At 41.8% G+C, this 20224-nt stretch overlaps 2 protein-coding genes across 2 annotated transcripts in view; one reads left to right on the top strand and one right to left on the bottom strand.

Moving 5' to 3' along the window:
• phldb1b (pleckstrin homology-like domain, family B, member 1b) overlaps nt 1-16129 on the top strand; it is a 100962-nt gene extending 84833 nt beyond the window's left edge. Inside the window, exons 15-23 of the mRNA XM_079514364.1 lie at nt 126-272; nt 2419-2529; nt 3537-3639; nt 5937-6303; nt 7429-7519; nt 8375-8521; nt 9787-10006; nt 13510-13595; nt 15855-16129. Coding sequence (XP_079370490.1) covers nt 126-272; nt 2419-2529; nt 3537-3639; nt 5937-6303; nt 7429-7519; nt 8375-8521; nt 9787-10006; nt 13510-13595; nt 15855-15995 — 1413 coding nt within the window. The 3' untranslated portion in view covers nt 15996-16129. The remainder of the gene's footprint in view (nt 1-125; nt 273-2418; nt 2530-3536; nt 3640-5936; nt 6304-7428; nt 7520-8374; nt 8522-9786; nt 10007-13509; nt 13596-15854) is intronic.
• A 726-nt stretch (nt 16130-16855) lies between these two features.
• LOC306932528 (alpha-2-macroglobulin-like protein 1) overlaps nt 16856-20224 on the bottom strand; it is a 61105-nt gene continuing 57736 nt past the window's right edge. Inside the window, exons 38-39 of the mRNA XM_079514365.1 lie at nt 18904-20173; nt 16856-18490 (exon numbers count right to left, since the gene is read on the bottom strand). Of these exons, the coding sequence (XP_079370491.1) occupies nt 20151-20173 (23 nt within the window). The 3' untranslated portion in view covers nt 16856-18490; nt 18904-20150. The remainder of the gene's footprint in view (nt 18491-18903; nt 20174-20224) is intronic.

Raw genomic sequence — 20224 nt, 5'->3', positions numbered from 1 at the left:
CCCTGCTCCCTGCACACCGCCCTGCTCCCTGCACACCGCCCTGCTCCCTGCACACCGCCCTGCTCCCGGCCCTGCCCTGCTCTGCTCTGCTCTGCTGTGCTCTGCTGGTTTGCGTACTCCCTCAGTACCAGACAGAGGGCAGTAGTAGGCCTCTCATCTCCAGGGTAGATTTAGAGCACTGGTACCAGGAGGTGATGTCTGCTGGGGAGGCCAGTCTGCTCGGCCCCCCTCCGCCCCTCCCAGCTAAATGTCTGTCAGGTTGCAGACTGCAGGTAGAGTAGAGAGGCCTCTCCTTTCCTTGTCCTGCCGTTTACTCACTGTTCTGGTTGCTTACCGTACTGAAACTAGCCCCCAGGCACAACAACGTGTGCGTGCGTGCGTGCGTGCGTGCGTGTGCGTGTGCGTGTGCGTGTGCGTGCGATAAAGGAAAGAGTATAATGATATCAGGCCTGTAATTAGACCTGTGCGTACCTGATTAAAGGGCTGCCCAATGAAAGGGAACTGTCCCAGGTGTGTGTTTGTGTGTGTGCATGTGTGTGCGTGCGTGTGTGCTAAATTACAGCCTGTCCATAGGCCTATCTCACAGCCCCCTTTCCACGCCCACTTCCAGTAGATAGTGGTGTCATTTAACATTAGGCATTTACACTTTTTTTCTCTGGAGAATCTAAGTACATTTCCTAATGTTAAAATGTCAAAGACCGATAATAATATGAAGAAAACACAATGGTATAACAACTCAAATAAGTAGAATAAACCTTACCTTTACAAAACGGTAGTTTGTGGCTTGTGAAAATACCTCTTTTAACATGGAAGCCTATGGACCGCAAAAAAAATAACACCACTAGCTCCAAAAGGGGGCGTGGAAAGGGGGCGGGGAAATGCTGTGAGATAGGCCTATTGTGTTACTCTGTTATTCATTCCTTAAGGAAGGAAGACTGTTGCTGCAGACCTACAAGCTCGTAGCGCGCCACTCAGTGGCGCGCTACGAGCTTGTAGATCTGCTATTTTTCAATAGCTAAAGCATAACGCTAACACCAAAAGGGGTTCCCGCCCAAAATGGGTTAACCTCTGGTCCATATTAGAGCCAGACTAATACTAATCTGTTGGCTGATATTATGCACAATATTTGTGTCACACACTTAATATTTTCTTTTGTTGTGCCTGTTGCCTAACTTGTGTGTCTCAACTGAAGGTAGTCTTCAAGGATCCGTTATTCATTCTTGTTGAAGGCATAAGTCATAATCCATGCAAGAAAATGTGTATTTTTTTTATTATATACGCCACAGTTAGTTCTGACTGACCATCCTATTCGATTGCCTGAGATGCATTCTGAGTGAAACTGATGAACAGATTGGGTGAACACAGTCTTCACCTAACGTTGTTCTGAACAGATACATTGTTCTAAAACATTGTTCTGACCAGATACATTGTTCTAAAACATTGTTCTGACCAGATACATTGTTCTAAAACATTGTTCTAAATGAAATGAAATGATTACTATATTTACCCAGGGTATCTGGGCTAAGCTCAAGAACTTGTTTCCAGCCAGGCCCTGCTCATAGAACACATTTCATCGTAGTGGTTCAATGCCTTGTTCAAGGGCACTTCAGCGGTGGTAATTTTAACGTGTCGGACCGCTGATTCGAACTGGCGACCTTCCGGTATCAAGACCGCTCCGCTATCCGTTCGGCCACCGCTGCCACTAAGCCACTAAGCAGATACATTATTCTAAAACATTGTTCTGACCAGATACATTGTTCTAAAACATTGTTCTGACTAAATACATTGTTCTAAAACATTGTTCTGACCAGATACATTATTCTAAAACATTGTTCTGACCATATACATTGTTCTAAAACATTGTTCTGACCAGATACATTATTCTAAAACATTGTTCTGACCAGATACATTGTTCTAAAACATTGTTCTGACCAGATACATTGTTCTAAAACATTGTTCTGACCAGATACATTGTTCTAAAACATTGTTCTGACCAGATACATTATTCTAAAACATTGTTCTGACCAGATACATTGTTCTAAAACATTGTTCTGACCAGATACATTGTTCTAAAACATTATTCTGACCAGATACATTGTTCTAAAACATTGTTCTAACTAAATACATTGTTCTAAAATATTGTTCTGACCAGATACATTGTTCTAAAACATTGTTCTGACCAGATACATTGTTCTAAAACATTGTTCTGACCAGATACATTGTTCTAAAACATTGTTCTGACTAAATACATTGTTCTAAAACATTGTTCTAACCAGATACATTGTTCTATCTAAACATCGTTCAAACCAGATACCCTACCAGGTCCTTGCTCCATGTGAACACATTTTACAGCCATTGTCCATGTCTGCAATGTTCTATATTGTATTGCTAACATACACGTTCCGTTCCCTGTGTCAGGTGTTTCGCTCTAAGCTGGATAGCGATGCTGGACAGTCGGTTCATCGTTCCCCTAAAGCCTCCCCCATACAGCATGGAGCAGCAACACTGGGGCGGAATACGTCCTCCAAGGTTCATACACACACAAATATGCACATTTCTACAAAGTCACACGTTCTGGTGTGTGGAAATTGGGGTGAAATAGTGGTGTAATGACTGAACGAGTAATCACTTAATCGATCGAAAGAAGATTTATCCATTTACATTACATTACAAGAGGTTTCACACAGTGACTAGATCATTTAGGGATGATAAAATTATGTATTTGGGCCGAAAAGAAACAATAGTAAATAATATAATCCATCTGCAGACGAGCAGGCAGATGTCCCTCCCTCACTCTCTATTTTTATTTTAAATGGATGCAAATTATTCATGATATTAATTTACATGCTTTGATTCTTTTTGATGTACTTGATGTGGCTTCAGAGCAGACAAAGCTGCAGCAGTTTTGTTCATAGGACAGTTTTTTTTTTCATAGAACAAAACGTCATAAACTATGGAAATCAGACATCTTACATTTCCACTCTGGCTGCGGCAGACAAGTTATGGAAATTAACTAGGCAGGGAGTTGGGAGATTTTCAGAGTGGGAGTCGGGAGATTTGCAGAGTGCAATTATCCCAGCATCCAAGACCAGTGCCTAGTCCCACAGGAGGCCAGCATGGAAATGTACCAGTGAATGAGTGGGTTTACATGTCAGTGGGAGAAGGGCTATACAGTATGCTAATAAACATATCTAATATCTACTGTTTACAACTATTTCACCAAAAAGTGAATGTTCATCTTTGTTGCATATTATAAAATGAATAGTTGAAAGTAGTGGAGCAATTTCAAGATGTATTTTGGGGTTCAGATTACTTGCTATGAGCATTTAGCAATTATTGTGTGACCATTTATTTAAGAATTGTATGGTCTACACTACATTTGTAACACAGTATGAACAGAAACAAATTATCAACATATTAATGAATCATGAAGAATAATTTTTAGTACTCAGAACGAGGAGTGAGTCAAAACAAATCCAATGTGTGAATGAAGCTACTATTTCACCAAGTTCACCTTGGTGGTTCCTTTTTGGCAGAGCACCCTGCTTGGATCCAACAGCACCGGCAGCCTGCCCAGGAACCTGGCGGCCACCCTCCAGGACATCGAGAACAAACGGCAGCTGGCCTTCCAGCAGAAAGGTAACAGCACCCTCCTTTAGCATCGCCTCTCCACTGCTCCATGGAGCTCACCATCTGTGTGACATCAGGCTGTTGTTGTTCAGAGGATCCGGGACCCTGAGTGCTGCTGGGCTGCTGTCCATTTGGACAAAGGCAGAGAGCGATAGAGAGAGAGAGAGAGAGAGAGGGAGGGAAACCAGGTAGTCTCCCAGTGTGTTTTAGCTCAGTTGGGAGGCAGTCACTCACTACTTGTTCCGCACAGTTCAGAAGCTGCGTCGGGCCCTTCGACTTCTCCTTTTTAAAAAAAAGGCTTGTTTGTGGTCATGTCTGTATGTGTGTGTCTGTCTTTCTGTCTGCCGTGGATCTGTCCCTTCCTTGATGTGTCTGCTGCCGCGCTGCAGAGTCCCCCAGCCGTCCCAGTGTGAAGGAAAGCCCTGCAGGTAGACCCAGCGGACCAACAGCGCGTCTGGGAGTGGGACTCGTTCTGTTTCCATCTATTATTTAGCTTGTCTGTCTGTCTCGTCTCACCCGACATTCGCTCTCATTCTTTCTCTTTTAAAACCCTCTCCATTACTGGCTTGTCACTCGTTCTTCCTTCTGTGTGACTTCTGCTCATCTTTTCTTCTTTGATTGAAAAATCCTGCGTTTTGTTCTGTCAGTCTTCCCCCTATGAATGTTCTGACCTGTGGAGGATCAGTATTGCATGTCCTCCAGTCTGTGCACTCCTGCTCCCTGGAGTTAATACTGTTATTTGAGGCCTCGTCATCCACCTCCTCTTAAGAGGTTCCTCCTGTCCACCTTCCCTTGTGCGTATAGCAGCATGGAGTCGACAATGAGTGCAACATTGCAGAGAAAAGGGATTCTTGCTCTTTGGGGACTCTCAGGCGATGATGGGTCATGTTCTGGTTGTTGGCGGTGATGATGGGACTCAGGCTTGTGGCACTGAGTGAACACATACAGTACTTGTATGTGTGGTGCATGGAGTTCTGTTTCCTGCCTGGTGCTATAGTGCCGATTTATTGGATGTCCTGTTCTTTTTGTTGGTCTCTATTGGTTGTGGAATGCCTACGATGACCTGTGGCCAGCATGGTGTGTTTGTATGGCGAGATGCTTCCCCTCTGGACGGAGTGGGAGCGGATTTACAGTCGTCCCCCAAATGGCTTCAGGTGTCGCTGTTATTGTATTTTTTGTATTTTCATTTATTTGTCTGAATGCGGACGGACGTCTTCGGGAGGAGATCTGGACGGCATGAATAACCCATTCTGAACGGGAACCCCACTAAGCATTATGTTATACTTTAGCTATTGAAAAATAGCAGATCTACAAGCTCGTAGCGCGCCACCGAGTGGCGCGCTACGAGCTTGTAGGTCTGCTATTTTTGAAAAATCGTGAAAATGCGGCAAAAAACTTTGAATATATATTCTTTCAGAAGACTTTTTTTTTTATTTCGACGTCAGGCCTAAATGGGATAAAAGAATGGGGTTCTGATTCACTGACTTCCTGCTTAGATGTTAACGGACACACTCCAGGTTTTATTCCGTCGTCAAAATGCATGCAAATCTCACATAATGCCTGCATACAAACGTTTCATTGTTTCTTAACCTTGAACTTTATATTTCTCCACCAGCGCTGTAAATGAACTGCTGCTTTTGCTCAGCTGTGGATAAACAATTATTCAAATCGAGTAACATTTAAATTACACAGTATAGAGCTTGCTTCTCCGAGCTATTATTTCTGAAATGCGCTGTGTAACCGTAACGCTCATCTCCAGGGAATCACAGAAATATCACCGAATTGGAAACTTGAAGCTAATCCAGCTTGAAATATTGAATTAAAATGCGTATTTTTGTAGTAGTGGTGCAACAGTTGATAAGCTAATCGATTTAATCAATTCTATAGTTTTTGCGTGACACTGTTGAACAGCAAAGTATCAAATGGGGTTGTGTAATTAGAGTAATTAATTTAGTCTATTGCATTTTTTCACGTTGATTCGTTCTATGTACAAAACAAAACAAACATGCACTTCTCGATGAATCCCCAAAAAGTATTCGATAGAAGAATCGCAAAGAAATGAATGACAGTTGCAGCCCTATTCTGGGCTGTAAATTGTGTACTTGATGGGAGGGAGTTGGTTTAAAAATAAATACATCTTTCTGTCCAGATCTCCTTTTGACATGGCCCACGCTCAGAGGAAGAGACTCTATATAAAAGCAGCAGCATCTGAACCCGACGGGACTCAACCCAACACAAACATCACTGACAGTGACCCCTCCTCCTCTCCCCCTCCCCTCCTCTCCTCTCCTCTCCCCGACCCCCAGGTCAGCAGGTCATCGACGAGCAGCGTCGGCGGCTGGCCGAGCTGAAGCAGAGAGCCGCGATAGAGGCTCATTGCCAGTGGGAGGCGCTCCGCGGCTCGCAGAGCCACCTCGTCGCCTCCGCCGCCTCCTCCTCCTCCCCCTCCTCCTCCTCCTGCTCCCCACCGTACCCGGGAGCCATGACCTATAGCCCCGCGCTGAGCCACGCCAGCCACGGCTCCCCCATGGTGCATCACTCCATCCTCCACCACCAGCCTCCGTCGGGGGGCGAGCAGCCCTACGACACGGTGAGCCTGGAGAGCTCCGACAGCATGGATACCAGCATCTCCACCGGCAATAACTCCGCCTGCTCGCCTGACAACATGTCCAGGTGAGGAACAACAGCTCTGCACGGAAACACTGCCTGTACCAGCGGTTTGAGCTTCTGCTGCAGTGACACCCGGAATATGGTCAAAATAGGACTAGCAACAATAACGTGGATGCATCTTCTTCCCTCTTCACTACATGTATATTTTTGGCCATATCCGGATCCATTTTGAAAACTTGACAAATATTTCTTTGCTTTGGATGTAAAACGAATAATTTTACAAAAATATTGTAAATATTATATATAAAAAAAAGGAAAAGAAATCTTGCTATGCAACATGTTGGTTGATGAGTAATTAATATGACCTTGCAGTGTTGTTTTTGGCAGCACATTTTGATTTTAGTTTCAGTCATATAGTCTCTTGAATAGTTTTAATTTAGTTTTAGTCACATTTTAGTCACCTGGAATGTTTTAGTGTTATTCTAGTTTTAGTCGACTAAATATCGTAAGATTTTAGTCGACTAAATCTACAGGTGATTTAGTTGACTAAAATGTATTTTGGTGGGCCTTGATGCTGTCGTAATGGATGATTTTACAACGAGCTTGTAGATCTGCTATTTTCAGCATGCAACCAAGTGTAAAATGACTCATAGTGGATCTCTTGTCCACTAGTCCCTTCCTATAACATTTTAGTCTAGTTTTTATTTCTTGACGAAATTGTCGATATATTTAGTCTTAGTTTTAGTCATCATAGCTTAGTTTTTATTTAGTTTCCATTTAGTTTTCGTCAGTGTAGTCGACGAACATTTTTCGTCATAGTTTTAGTCAACGAAAACAACACTGTGACCTTGACCTTTGACAGTAAAAGTTGCACCATGTAACGTTCCTGCTCTACTCTGGGTTTAGAAGAAAATGCCTGTGGTCTCCGAGGAAACTCTGGGTTTTTGCTCAGGGGAGAAATGTATAGTTATATTGCATTAATTAATTAATTGGACAAAATTACATTTTATTCACAAAAAAGTTACATAATACAGCATTAGCCATTTCTTCATGACAGTATCTTGATAATTTCCACAACGTTCCATTAAAATGCCCCCATCCGTTCTCAACGTAATTTGGCTCACACTCACACACGTTGCCGTGTGGGCATGGATGGGTATTGAAGTCAGTGTGTTCTTTGTCCTGCAGTGCCAGTGGAATGGATGCTTTGAAAATTGAGGAGATGGAGAAGATGTTGAGGGAAGCTCATATGGAGAAGGCCAGACTTATAGAATCACGGGTAAGACAGAACTTTAGTTTTTTTTCAACCAAGGTTCATGTTTTAGGTTGTATTAGAGAAAGTAAAAGATGAGATTTTTGTTCATTTGCTGCTTTCTTTCGATTTTAGCGCTTTTAGCTATTTTTTACAGGGGGGCGGGGGCATTCGAACATGGGGCTAAATATATATTTGTTTTACTAAATGTTATAGCGATTTATTTTATTATTTACTATAGTCCTACTAGACCCCAGAACATTACATCTGGACACGAAAGATCACAAGATCTACCGAATGTGAAGGGGGAGGTGACAAACTGACTGATTTAAGCAGTCACACCTGGCCTGAGTCAAACTAGAACTGGACTCCGAGATGGGGGTGGTTGCGCACCTGTTGTGCATGGCCTTGATCAAGGCACAACAGGATAAATCAGTCATCTCCACAAACACTCACTGTGTAAAATGTCATATGTTATGTGAGATGGAGGATGACTGATTTAAGCACATTTTTAGAATCTGATCTCAGGTCAAAATGGGTTAATATAGAGGCATTTGACCCAAAACACAGCACACTCGGGCTGCAGCTATCGAGTTAGTGATTAGTCTATGATTACTTTATGATTAACCAAGAAAGGAAAATCACTTTACACTGTGTGTGTGTATATATATATATATATACTCTGTGTATAAAATCAGAATCGATTAAATATATGAACTGTTACACCCCTACACCACACCACAGTGTATCAGGCTTTAGTGTAATTCCATTCTACATGAGAGGTCTTCACTCCATGGATTCTGTATTCCGGGGTCTATGAATTGCATATTTCATTGTGCGCCCGATGAATAAATGTATTTGCTTTGGGCCGCTGCCCTCCAGGAGCGAGAGAGCCATGCCCGCCGTCAGATGCTGGAAGAGGAGAGGAGGAGGAGGGAGGACGCGGAGAGGAGGTTGCAGGATGAAACCTCCCACAGGCTGCAGCTGGTGGAGAGGGAGGTGAAGATGAGAGCCAAGAACTTTGCTCAGGTAAACACACGTGCGACAAACTTAACCCATTTAGGCCTGACGTCGAAATTTAAAAAATGTCTTCTGAATCAAGGAATTTTTCATGTCAACGACCCCAAAAATTATATGTAATTGGCCTCCTACCCCCATCTGAAAATATGTTGTTCCAGGAACCCCTCAGAAGCGAAGATTTGAGTTAAAAACATTTGCTCTGAAAGAACATAATATTCAAAGATTTGTGCCGCATTTTCACGATTTTTCAAAAATAGCAGACCTACAAGCTCGTAGCGCGCCACTCGGTGGCGCGCTATGAGCTTGTAGATCTGCTATTTTTCAATAGCTAAAGTAGAACAGAATGCTTGAAACACCAAGAGGGGTTCCCGCCCAGAATGGGTTAAGCCCTGCTGAGGCCAGTGTTAATATTGTTGACTGATTTTGATATTTAGTCGACTAAGACTAGACTAAGACTAATCAATTACAGATAGGACTAAATATGACTAAAACTAAAGGTGTGTTATTCATAAGACTAAGACTATCAGAATTTGCTGTCAAAATGAACAGTGGCACCACTGACACTGTAGATCGTGAGCTTGTAGATCGGCTAATTTCATTACTAAAAATCGTTTAAAAAAAAAAAAAATGCTAGTTAAAAAGGAACGTTTTTGGACTAGCATAGTGGAACAGACTATTCACTGGGGTCTGTTATATGTAGTGTGTACAGGTACACATACACACACATACACAACTGAGTAATAATAATTGACTTGGCAGGAGTATCATTTCAATTCAGGGGGGGCGAAAATATTCTGCGAATATAGCAGATCTACAAGCTCACAGCGCGCCTCAACTCAACACGTGAATATGCACTGTAGATACGTAGTTCCAGTGCAGATTTGGCGTTGAGGGAAAAGAGAAGGCCTAGGCATAGAAGTCCCCTGGGAAACTCTGATGCAGTGTCAGTTGTGAGTTGCAAAGTTGATGTTGAGATCAGATTCTAAAAATGTCTTCTACATCCTGACAGTTTTCTGAAAAAGCTATGTTTCTATGTCAGTCGTTCTTCGATTTTTCAAAAATAGCAGATCTACAAGCTCATAGCGCGCCACTCGGTGGCGCGCTATGAGCTTGTAGATCTGCTATTTTTCAATAGCTAAAGCATAACATAATGCTAACACCAAAAGGGGTTCCCGCCCAGAATGGGCTAATGCAGTGTCAGTTGTGAGTTACAAAGTTGATGTTAATGAGAGCTTAACGTTCTGTCGTTCGTTCTCCCTTCATGGCGTTCCCAGGCTCGCCCCATGACGCGGTACCTTCCCATCCGCAAGGAGGAGTTCGACCTTCGCTCCCACGTGGAGTCGTCAGGCCACAGCGTGGACACCTGCTACCACGTCATCCTCACGGAGAAAATGTGCAAAGGAAACCTGGTGAAGATGGGAGGCAAGATTAAGTCCTGGAAGAAACGCTGGTTTGTCTTCGATCGCCTCAAGAGGACTTTCTCCTACTACGTTGGTGAGTCTTATTATTGACCACTCCAATCTGCCTTTTGTAAACTTTTTTATCGTACTCGGGATTCGAACCCGAGTCCCCCATCCAAGTGCTGAGATTCTTCCCACTAAGCCAATAGAGTAAGCCTGCTGATTTAGGGGAGAGACTCCAAGGGCTCCATTTTCGTCCCCGCTAAACCCCTTATCCCTAAACTTATTTGCCTTATTACACTATTTTGCAAAACATTTTTGAATAGTTAAAATGGCCAGTCTACAAGCTCACAACGTGTCAATGTAGAATGGCTAGTTGAACTATTCAAAAATGTTTTTCAAAATAGTAAAAAGTAAAAGAAGTTTAGGGATAAGGGGTTTAGCAGTGACGAAAATGGAGCCCCAAATCTTTTGTAAAATAATCAAATAAATTTGTATTCAGTCAAAAAGTGACTATGTGCTGCATGTCACTCCTCTCCCATGCTCTCCCTCTGTATCTCCTCTCTCACACCCTCGTGACTATCAAATAAAGGTTAAAAAAAGAAAGAAATACAAATTTGTGAGCTTGTAGATCTGCTATTTAGATTCTGCCTAGAATGACATGCCCCAAAATAGGAATGCCAGGTTGAAAGCGGTTCAACTACAAACCAACGCAAAGTTGGAAGAGTTATAATATGAAGTGGCAAGAGACGATTCATTTTATATTTAGATTTCCATTTTAATTAATTTAGTTGATGCTGTCAAGAGCGACGCACAGCATGCACACGATTAAGAAATGCTAATCTGTAGTGCTTAGAAAATATTCCAGTCATCACAGAGACTGAGATAATGAAGGGAGTGTATGTAACATACTGTAGCCTGAGAGTGGAGAATACGCAGTTTTTCTTTAAATTGAAGATTAAGCTGACTTATGTGCTTTTTATTCACATTGAAGCCTTGTGTCATGCAAGTTTCACAAGTCAGAAAAATCTGTGAATAAAATAAGTTTTCTTTCTTTCTGTCGTTCTTTTATTTTTTTTGCAAATGTGGGTTACTTTGGACCATTGTTAAGAGTGTTGGTTAAACTTGTCACATAGTCCTCTACCGTGAGAGTTGGGACACATCTGCTCTGTAAAGGCCTTTGAAGACTTCAGAAGGGCTTCATCTTAAATCGGTTTTAAAGCACGCCGAGCACAAAGCAAATGTAGAGAGAATACCCCGGTGGTCGTTTGTATGCCGCGCTGCGCTCTGTGCTCAGAGAGCGAGCTGATCAGATGCAAGGCTCATCCGTCTCTTGACCTTGAAGGGAAGACGCAACCAGATGTGAAGACGAGTCTTCACTCAGTTTTAAGTTAACCCCCTGCTGCTAATTCAGGTTAACGAACCACAACTGCACTGAGTTGTTTTCTTCTTTGTCTTCTTCTTCTTGTAATTTAGATGCATTTATAAATTAGTATGCAAATGAATGGGCTGTTTGAATGTTAAAACAGGTCATTAGGAGATAATGGCTGCGTATTAAAAATGAAACCGTTAATTCCTCGAAATGGTGATTTCCTACATATCTACCTACTAGTCTTTAACCCATTTTGGGCGGGAACCCCCTTTTGGTGTTTTAAAGCATTGTTATACTTTTAGCTATTGAAAAATAGCAGATCTACAAGCTCTGAAAAATAGCAGATCTACAAGCTCATAGCGCGGCACCGAGTGCTGCCACGCTATGAACTTGTAGGTCTGCTATTTTTTTGAAAAAATCGTGAAAATGTGCCTCGAATCTTTGAATATATAGAGTGAACATTTTAACTCAAATCTTTGCTTCTGGGGAGGTCCCTGGAACGACATATTTTCAGATGGGGGGTCGGAGGCATATTACATATATTTTTGGGGGTCCTTGACATGAAAATGTTTGAGAACAACTGACATAGGGTCAAAACATGTTTTTTTTTCCAGAAAACTGTCATTTGTAGAATCTTCTCTGGGGTCTAAACGGGTTAAGTTGGGTTTGTTGCGAGTGTTCCTGCCTGGAGGAGGAGAGCGGAGTGCTGTGTTCTGCTCCTCTTCCCCACTGCAGCTCTGCAGGGGCTGATGAAACAAACTGCAATGATTTACAACCCGGTGTAAGAATGCAGTCAAGTAGGGTCTGGAAGCGCAGCCAGAGAAAAACGGAGGAAACTGCTGCGCTTGTCTTTTTTCCCACCCCCCCCCAAAACTCCCGTTATCGCAAATGATGAATCTGTGATGATCAAGGATTTTCTTTGAAATGGCCCACAGGGCGTGTTGTTGTGGTTGTCGTAGAGATGACCTGGCGTTGTGCCACGCGGAGCTTTTTAACCCGTTCTGACCTGAGATCAGATTCTAAAAATGTCTTCTACAATTTACAATTTTACAATTTAGGCATTTAGCAGACGCTCTTAATCCAGAGCGATTTACATTAAGCAATAACAACAAGCATGGCATACATCACATAAAAAGTAGTTATCATGAAACATGCGTAAGCTAAGAACGTAACAGTGGAGTATCTATGTAAACTATACATACTATACTATATTATATATTATACATTTGTACTATAAAGTGCTATGACTACATAAAATGCAATTCTAGTGCTGTCTACGTAACATGCTATAAGTCTGTTTAAAATACTATCTAAGTCTACATAAAGTGCTATATTTAAAATACTATCTAAGTACTATCTAAATACTATCTTCTACATCCTGACAGTTTTCTGAAAAAGCTATGTTTCTATGTCAGTGGTTCTTTGATTTAAAAAAAAATAGCAGACCTACAAGCTCGTAGCGCGCCACTCGGTGGCGCGCTATGAGCTTGTAGATCTGCTATTTTTCAATAGCTAAAGCATAACATAATGCACCAAAAGGGGTTCCCGCCCAAAATGGGTTAAAGTAGGGCTGCAATCTATCGATTGTTTTATCGATTACTTGGATTCATATAATAATCAAAGAATTTTACATTTTTATCAATGCATCGACATGAAATATTTTTATAGACCAATCGATTGGTCTGGTTAACCACTTAAGCCTCTTTTTATATCGTGCAAAAATAGGCGATCTGCAAGTACACGACATGTGAGCGTGTAGATAGATGTTTTTTTGGGGGGGGGTTTATTGCGTTTTTGGCTATAATGACATGCCCAAAATAGGGATGCCTGGTTGAAAGTGGTAAGCTGTTGCAGGCCTATTAGGCCAGGGGTTCCCAAAGTGGGGTCCGTGCGGGGACTCCTGGGGGTACTTGAGGGAGTTCCAGGGGTTCCCCAGATAAATCATAGTTGGGAACCAAATGGACCCTTATGGGTCTGTATTTCAGAGAGTGTACAAATGGAACCAAATGGACCCGTTAGGAACCAAATGGACCCGTACTGTGTTTATAAAATGTAAAAAAAAAAAAGAAGGAAAAAAACCCTGTTGATTAAGATGAATGGTTTGTTTCTCATAATCAATTAAATGGATTAACAGATTCTTGAAGCCAAGATAAACCCTGTATTGTCAGTGATTCCTCCTCTGTCTTAACACCAAACCTTTTGTTTTCTGTTCTTCTCCTTTGCAGACAAACACGAGACCAAACTGAAGGGAGTCATCTACTTCCAAGCAATAGAGGAGGTTTACTATGACCACCTCCGCAGCGCCACCAAGGTATGCGACATTTTGGAACAAGGAAAATAAATCATAAAGATTCTTAATTTATTTCATATTTTAATCGCCTAGTGTTTCCCATTTGCCACACTCGTTTTGATTTCACCTTTTTTCTTTGGTATTTACTGTGTTGTAAATCTCTTGTTTGTGATCATCACAGATTAAGGGCTTTTTCAACTTGAATTTGACCAGTGTATGTATCATTTTCTTCTCCTGATCCCCTTAAAATGCATCCTCTCTCTGGGCCCCCAATCTATGCTGAATCCTCTGCGTGTGTGTGTGTGTGTGTGTGTGTGTGTGTGTGTGTGTGTGTGTGCGTGTGTGTGTGTGTGTGTCTCTCCCTGCCCAAATAATTATGAGCGCCAGAGGAGATGTGTGTCATGAATGATTATGCATGGTTAAGACAGGCATGGTTGTGACTGGCAGGGAGAGAATGTTGAATAGTGAATATGTTAATAGTGTTGAATATTTCCCCTCTTCCTCTGCACGGGGTGGTGGATAGGTGTGAGTAGCTGTTTGAACTGATAATCCCGCTTGGTTTGTCACTCCGTCCTTCTGTGGCAGTGTGTCCCACCATAACGTAAACTCCATTCAGTGGCTGGCAGTTACTGTGCTTCTCAACCAAAGAAAGTACCAGGACCCACAAATATATATAGGCTAAATATGAGATTTTCAGAACAGGGTCACAGACGAAGAACAATTCTGACAAAGGAATAATTGTTTTAATATTCTTGTTGTCGTGTTATACTTCAATGCAAAACAAATTATAATAATTGGTTAAAAGTGTCGCACAAAGATGTTATTTCTGACATTTTTGGGGTAAAGAAACTTTTTTGGTTATCTATTAAATTAGAATAACAAACCATTTGAGTCCATAATTTATTCTGACCCCTCCCCCAAAAGCCACATCTGTCCCGACTCCAGTGTTGTTTTTGGCAGCAAATTTTTATTTTAGTTTTAGTCATAGTCTGTTGAATAGTTTTCATTTAGTTTTAGTCACATTTTAGTCACCTGGAATGTGTTAGTGTTAGTCTAGTTTTAGTCGACTAAATATAGTACGAGTTTAGTCGACTAAAATGTATTTTGGTTGGGGCCTTTATGCCGTCGTAATGACTGTTTTTACACTTGCTGAAAATAGCAGATCTACAAGATCTACAAGATCTACACAACGCGTCGCAGCGCGACACGTTGTGAGCTTGTAGATCGGCTATTTTCAGCATGCAAACCAAGTGTAAAATGACTTATACTGGATCTCTTGTCCACTAGTCCCTTCCTAACATTTTAGTCTAGTTTTTATTTGTTGATGAAATTGTCCATATATTTAGTCTTAGTTTTAGTCATCATAGCTTAGTTTTTATTTAGTTTCCATTTAGTTTCGTCAGTGGAAAAAGGTCGTCGACAAACATTTTTCGTCTTAGTTTTAGTCGACTGCCTGACTCCTGGCTTATGGATAATTAGTATTGATGTAAATGTTACCTCGTCTCAACTATTCTGTTGCACCTCTAATTTGAGTTCATTACTGCTTGTTACTTGAACAAAGTGCGGTGTGTAAAATGATTAGGCCCACCTGCTCTTCACATGACAGCCAGATAACATACGTAAGCTTTGATGTTTTAACCCATTTTGACCTGAGATCAGATTCTAAAAATGTCTTCTACATCCTGACAGTTTTCTGAAAACGCTACGTTTCTATGTCAGTCGTTCTGCGATTTTTCAAAAATAGCAGACCTACAAGCTCGTAGCGTGCCACTCGGTGGCGCGCTATGAGCTCGTAGATCTGCTATTTTTCAATAGCTAAAGCATAACATAATGCTAACACCAAAAGAGGTTCCCGGCCGCCCAAAATGGGTTAAATGAACACCAGTCAAAAGGGGGAGATGTTGAAGAAGGGAAAGTGAAAAACAGATTGCATAGTATTGCAGCTCTAAACAGGTCTTTGTCATATTTTTTTATATTATATCATGAACATTGTATTCTTCATGGCAAAACGCCTTTTAGCCACAAGAAGAACCTGCTCGTTGTTCCGTCTATGGGCTTTCTGCCTCAGTGTTGCCAAAGCACTCCCAGATAGGTGCACGTGCATACAGTAGTGCATACGCACGTGCGTGTGTGTGTGTGCGTGCGTGTGTGTGTGTAATGTACGTATGTGTGTGTCAGTCTAGCCAACCCTGTAACAGAGATAGCAGTCAAAGTCACATGAATCGTACCGCGGGGTTTTTTGATGTCTGAAATGTCCCTGTCGTTTCGTTTCTCTCCTAGAGTCCCAACCCAAATCTCACCTTCTGTGTGAAGACACACGACAGGCTCTACTACATGGTGGCTCCGTCGCCAGAGGCCATGAGGATATGGATGGATGTCATAGTGACGGGAGCAGAGGGTTACACACAGTTCCTCAACTAAAAAGAAACAGTCTCACACACACACACACACACACACACACACACACACACACACACACACACACACACACACGGTGCTGCCACACTATCGAAAGAGCTGCGCACGTTCTCGGCTGCGCGCAGCTTAAATTCTGAGTTTTTAGACAGCTGGTGGATGGAAAAGAAGCTCCACCTCCGCAGACTTTTTGCGCGACGGCCAGTTTCCCCGAAACGCTCTCCTCCGCGCAAAAAGTCTGCGGAGGTGGAGCTTCTTTTCCATCCACCAGCTGTCTAAAAACTCGGAATTTAAGCTGCGCAGAGCTTAAGAAGTGCGCAGCTTAAGACCGTTTTGCGCTAAGGTGTGGAGACGGTGACACACACACACACACACACACACACACACACACACACACAATGCTGCTGAGGCGAGGTGAACACCAGGGTGGTTCTTCCATGTTGGAATCTATTAGGCCATCTCGTCACCAGTCCCCCCCCACCCCCCCCACCACCACCACCACCACAGGAAAAAATAAGGCCTTTTTTTTGTTACCTTTTGTTAAGACATCTTTTTTTATTTCTTATCTTTCCAATGTAGATTTTTTTTCTTTTCTTCAAACCCGTGTTTTCTACTTGATTTTGTTTGGATTGAAAAGGGAGCCCTTGGAGGACATAATACATGTGTACAGAATACTGCACACACACACGCACACACGCACACACGCACGCACGCACGCACGCACACACACACACACACACGTGTACGCCCGTCTGCATGTAAACCAAAATGTCGACCTGTTCAAGACTCGTCTTTCTGTATTGCCAAATGGAGATATGCTTTTCTTTCAGATCTTTAAATCACATTTACACATTTTAGTGAAAGAATTGCCAAAATGACATTACACCCATGTGTGTTTCCTATGACAGTGGCTTATTACCTGATGCGTTACCCAGTGTATTTATGTCCAGTTTTGATAGAAATTACAGAAAATGGTCGGAAATCAAATGGTTGTAAAAAACAAAAAAAACAAAACATGAAATATTCTTTGAAATGTATAACAGAGGATAAAGATCAGTAAGTGATCAGGGACGTTCTGTAATATCTAGTAACAATAGACATTATTTATGTGGGGCAAATACTGTTATTGATTAAAGCTACCGGTTGTGCTTTAGCCAAGTGAGGAATCCTCAAGGTGAACAACCTTTTGTTCTAGTCCTAATCTAGAACAGTCTTGTACTCTGAACTAAGCCCTAAGGCCACGGTACAGTACAGTGTACTACTGTATCATGGCCCTTAGGGCTTAGTTACATTTCATTATTGTTTGTATACTGTGTACCGAGTACACAACATCTAAAAAAATAAATAAAATGGTAATTCACACGACTACAGTTTGACCCAGATTTCAGCTAGTTTATTTTGAATTATCTTTGGGACAGCAGCTCAGGAGTTCCCATCCTCTGCGGTTTTCCATATTTCCAGCCAATTTGTGGACGTAGTGAACAAGATCTCACTGTTTGTCTTAAGCCTGATTTATACTTGAGCGCTGGTCAGGGACGGATTAACCCCACAAGGGCCCCTGGGCCACGGCCCCATTGGCCCAGTGGCTAATTTGGCCCTGGCGCTGGTGTTGCGCGCACCCATGTACAGTACAATTAAGTATAACCCAGGCTTTATATTGTTCACATTGCCGACAACACCTGAAGGTGTACAACACATCCATGTGTGTGCATATCATACAAAGACGAAAGTAGTCTGTTTGCCAAGTTCTGCGTCTGAAGCGACCTCCATTTCGAGAGCTGCCAATTATCACTGCCAGCCTATTATATCACCAACAGCTAGTGGTCGCTGGGCCAGACTACTCCACAGCTAGTGGTCGCTGGGCCAGACTACTCCACAGCTAGTGGTCGCTGGGCCAGACTACTCCACGACTAGTGGTCGCTGGGCCAGACTACTCCCTGTCTGATTAGTACCATGCGTACATAGACCAGTGTTTTGACATGGATAAATCTGTGCCTTGATTTCAATGTTTGTTACCGTGTATGGAATCAGTCTATTCTAGCAGAGACTCTCTGGACTGTGTGTATGATTTTAATTTCTATTGTCAGAACAACGATATGTGGATTTGCATGCACAGGAATCTACACTGTAGTAGATGGAAGGGAAGTCTGTGGCGTCATTTTACTGGTAGAAATACTGAAGGCTGATTTGTACTTTATTGCACAACCCTTTCGCCCAAATGTCGCTCGGTGACAATTCTGTTCTTTGACGCGAAACGTTGTGCAACAACTTATACATTATCCTTGAGAGTCTTGTACACACTGGGGGATGTGTGACACTGTGGTTATGTGATGAATTATTAATATTAGTTCAATTATCAAGAGCCACAATACTGGCAAACAAAAATAAAATCACCAAGAATTTTCGTTTGTCTGAAAAGATAATTGATTTGTTCACATGTCGACTCCCAGTGTGACACGAGGCCTGAATGCATGAGGACTTCTTGTTAGCTTGAAGACCTTCTGTGACTAAATTTAACTGAGGGACTGCCATTGGACTTTTTTGAATTTTCGTTTTTTCATGTCATATGAAAGCAGGGAATCATAGCTTCAAATTGACATATTGGTTGTTCAGTTTGACCCACCAGTTTTGGAGATATGGCTTATAGAGTAATGTCTTGCAGAAAACAGCAAGTTGAGAAAACAGGCTTGAAAGGTTCACTTCTGTGGTCTAACATTACACCTAGCTACATGTTTGGGCATTTATTTCATATTTACATGTCGATTTCAGCTCTGACACTTATTTCAGACATGCTGTAGTATGTGAAGAGTCTGCCTGTGCTATTAACTCATTTTGAAAAAAAACAAAAAAAAGTTTTTCTCTGGTGAAAAGCTGTAATTTGCGCGATGGCAGTCTCTCAGTCAAATCTGGTCACTTCTGTTCTCGTGGGGTTAGCTAGCCTGGTGTCAACATTGTAAAGCCTAGATGTTGACAGTGTAAAATCGATCCAGTCTTATAGAGGGGACAAGACTACGCTGTGATGTCTATTTTTATTAAGAGCATGTGGAACGGTTTTAGTTTCATGTGTTTAATGTTCGGTGAGTAAATGAGCTGTCTTAATTTATGGTTATGGTGCCTGCGATAGTGAGCAATGATGTTTTAAGCAGATTTTAAAAAGATGTGAAAATACCTAATATATTTTCCTCCTTGCCTTGAACCCCCCCCCCCCCCCCACCCCACCCCCTGCACTCTTAAGTGTGCAAACCAAACTATTCAGCTGTGGCAAGGTTGTTAAATTGCATCCGAGGATGGTAGATGGAATATAGACTAAATATCTGTGTTGAAAAGAAACTAAATACTGTTTAAAAAAGGTATGCTTGAATGGAAAAAAAGCTCATTAGTGAAATGAGACAGTATTGTATGGAGAGAAAAAATGTAAATTTGTACTTTTCTTTTTGTCATTTTAGAATTTTTATTGTCAACAGTCAATCACATTTGGGTTTTAAGGTCATGGTACAGCAGAACACAGATATTCACTGATCACTTTGCCACACTGTGGAAAAAACAGATCTATGTCTCATACACAACAACCACACACACACACGCTCTCACACACACACACACGCACGCACACTCATGCACACACAAAAACAGTCAAATTTCGGACCATGTTGTGTTAACGGTACCCTGTATGTTACGTGGCACTTTCATGTATGGCGAATATGGATTTTTGTCTATTAAAATCACAACTATTATAGAGAACTGTCTACAATTCTTGAATTAACATGGACCCTGCAGAATATTAATGTATTTACCAGTCACAAAAGGGGCTGACACTTGAAATCTAGTACATGGATCTTTAACAATGAAATACTAATTGTTATCAAGAGGTCGTATTCGGGTCTATGATAAGTTTTCCATGTGACGACTACATAATTATATTTTATATTAAAAATGGAAAAGAAAAACAAATCGTTTTAAAAGATCACAAAATGTAAAACCTCAAAAAAAAGGGTAAAAATCTTTGACCCTACAGTTAAAAAATAAAGATGTTGGAATGCGACTGAAATTTACATTCCTCCGAGTCCAGGAGCTCTGAACCGTCTCCCAAACAAGTCTCTGGTCCAATGAGAGGTAAGCAGGATGTTACAGCTCGTTGACCAATGAGAGGTAAGCAGGATGTTACACCTCGTTGACCGCGTCACCTGTAAAATATCAGTTTATTAGTTATTGTGGATGTCTACCCTGCAGGCCAA

Source organism: Electrona antarctica (assembly GCF_951216825.1).
Source record: "Electrona antarctica genome assembly, chromosome: 11".
In the NCBI taxonomy this organism is placed as follows: Eukaryota; Metazoa; Chordata; class Actinopteri; order Myctophiformes; family Myctophidae; genus Electrona; species Electrona antarctica.
The sequence above is the reverse complement of the archived record's forward strand: the minus strand, read 5'-3'. Positions and strand labels throughout refer to the sequence as shown.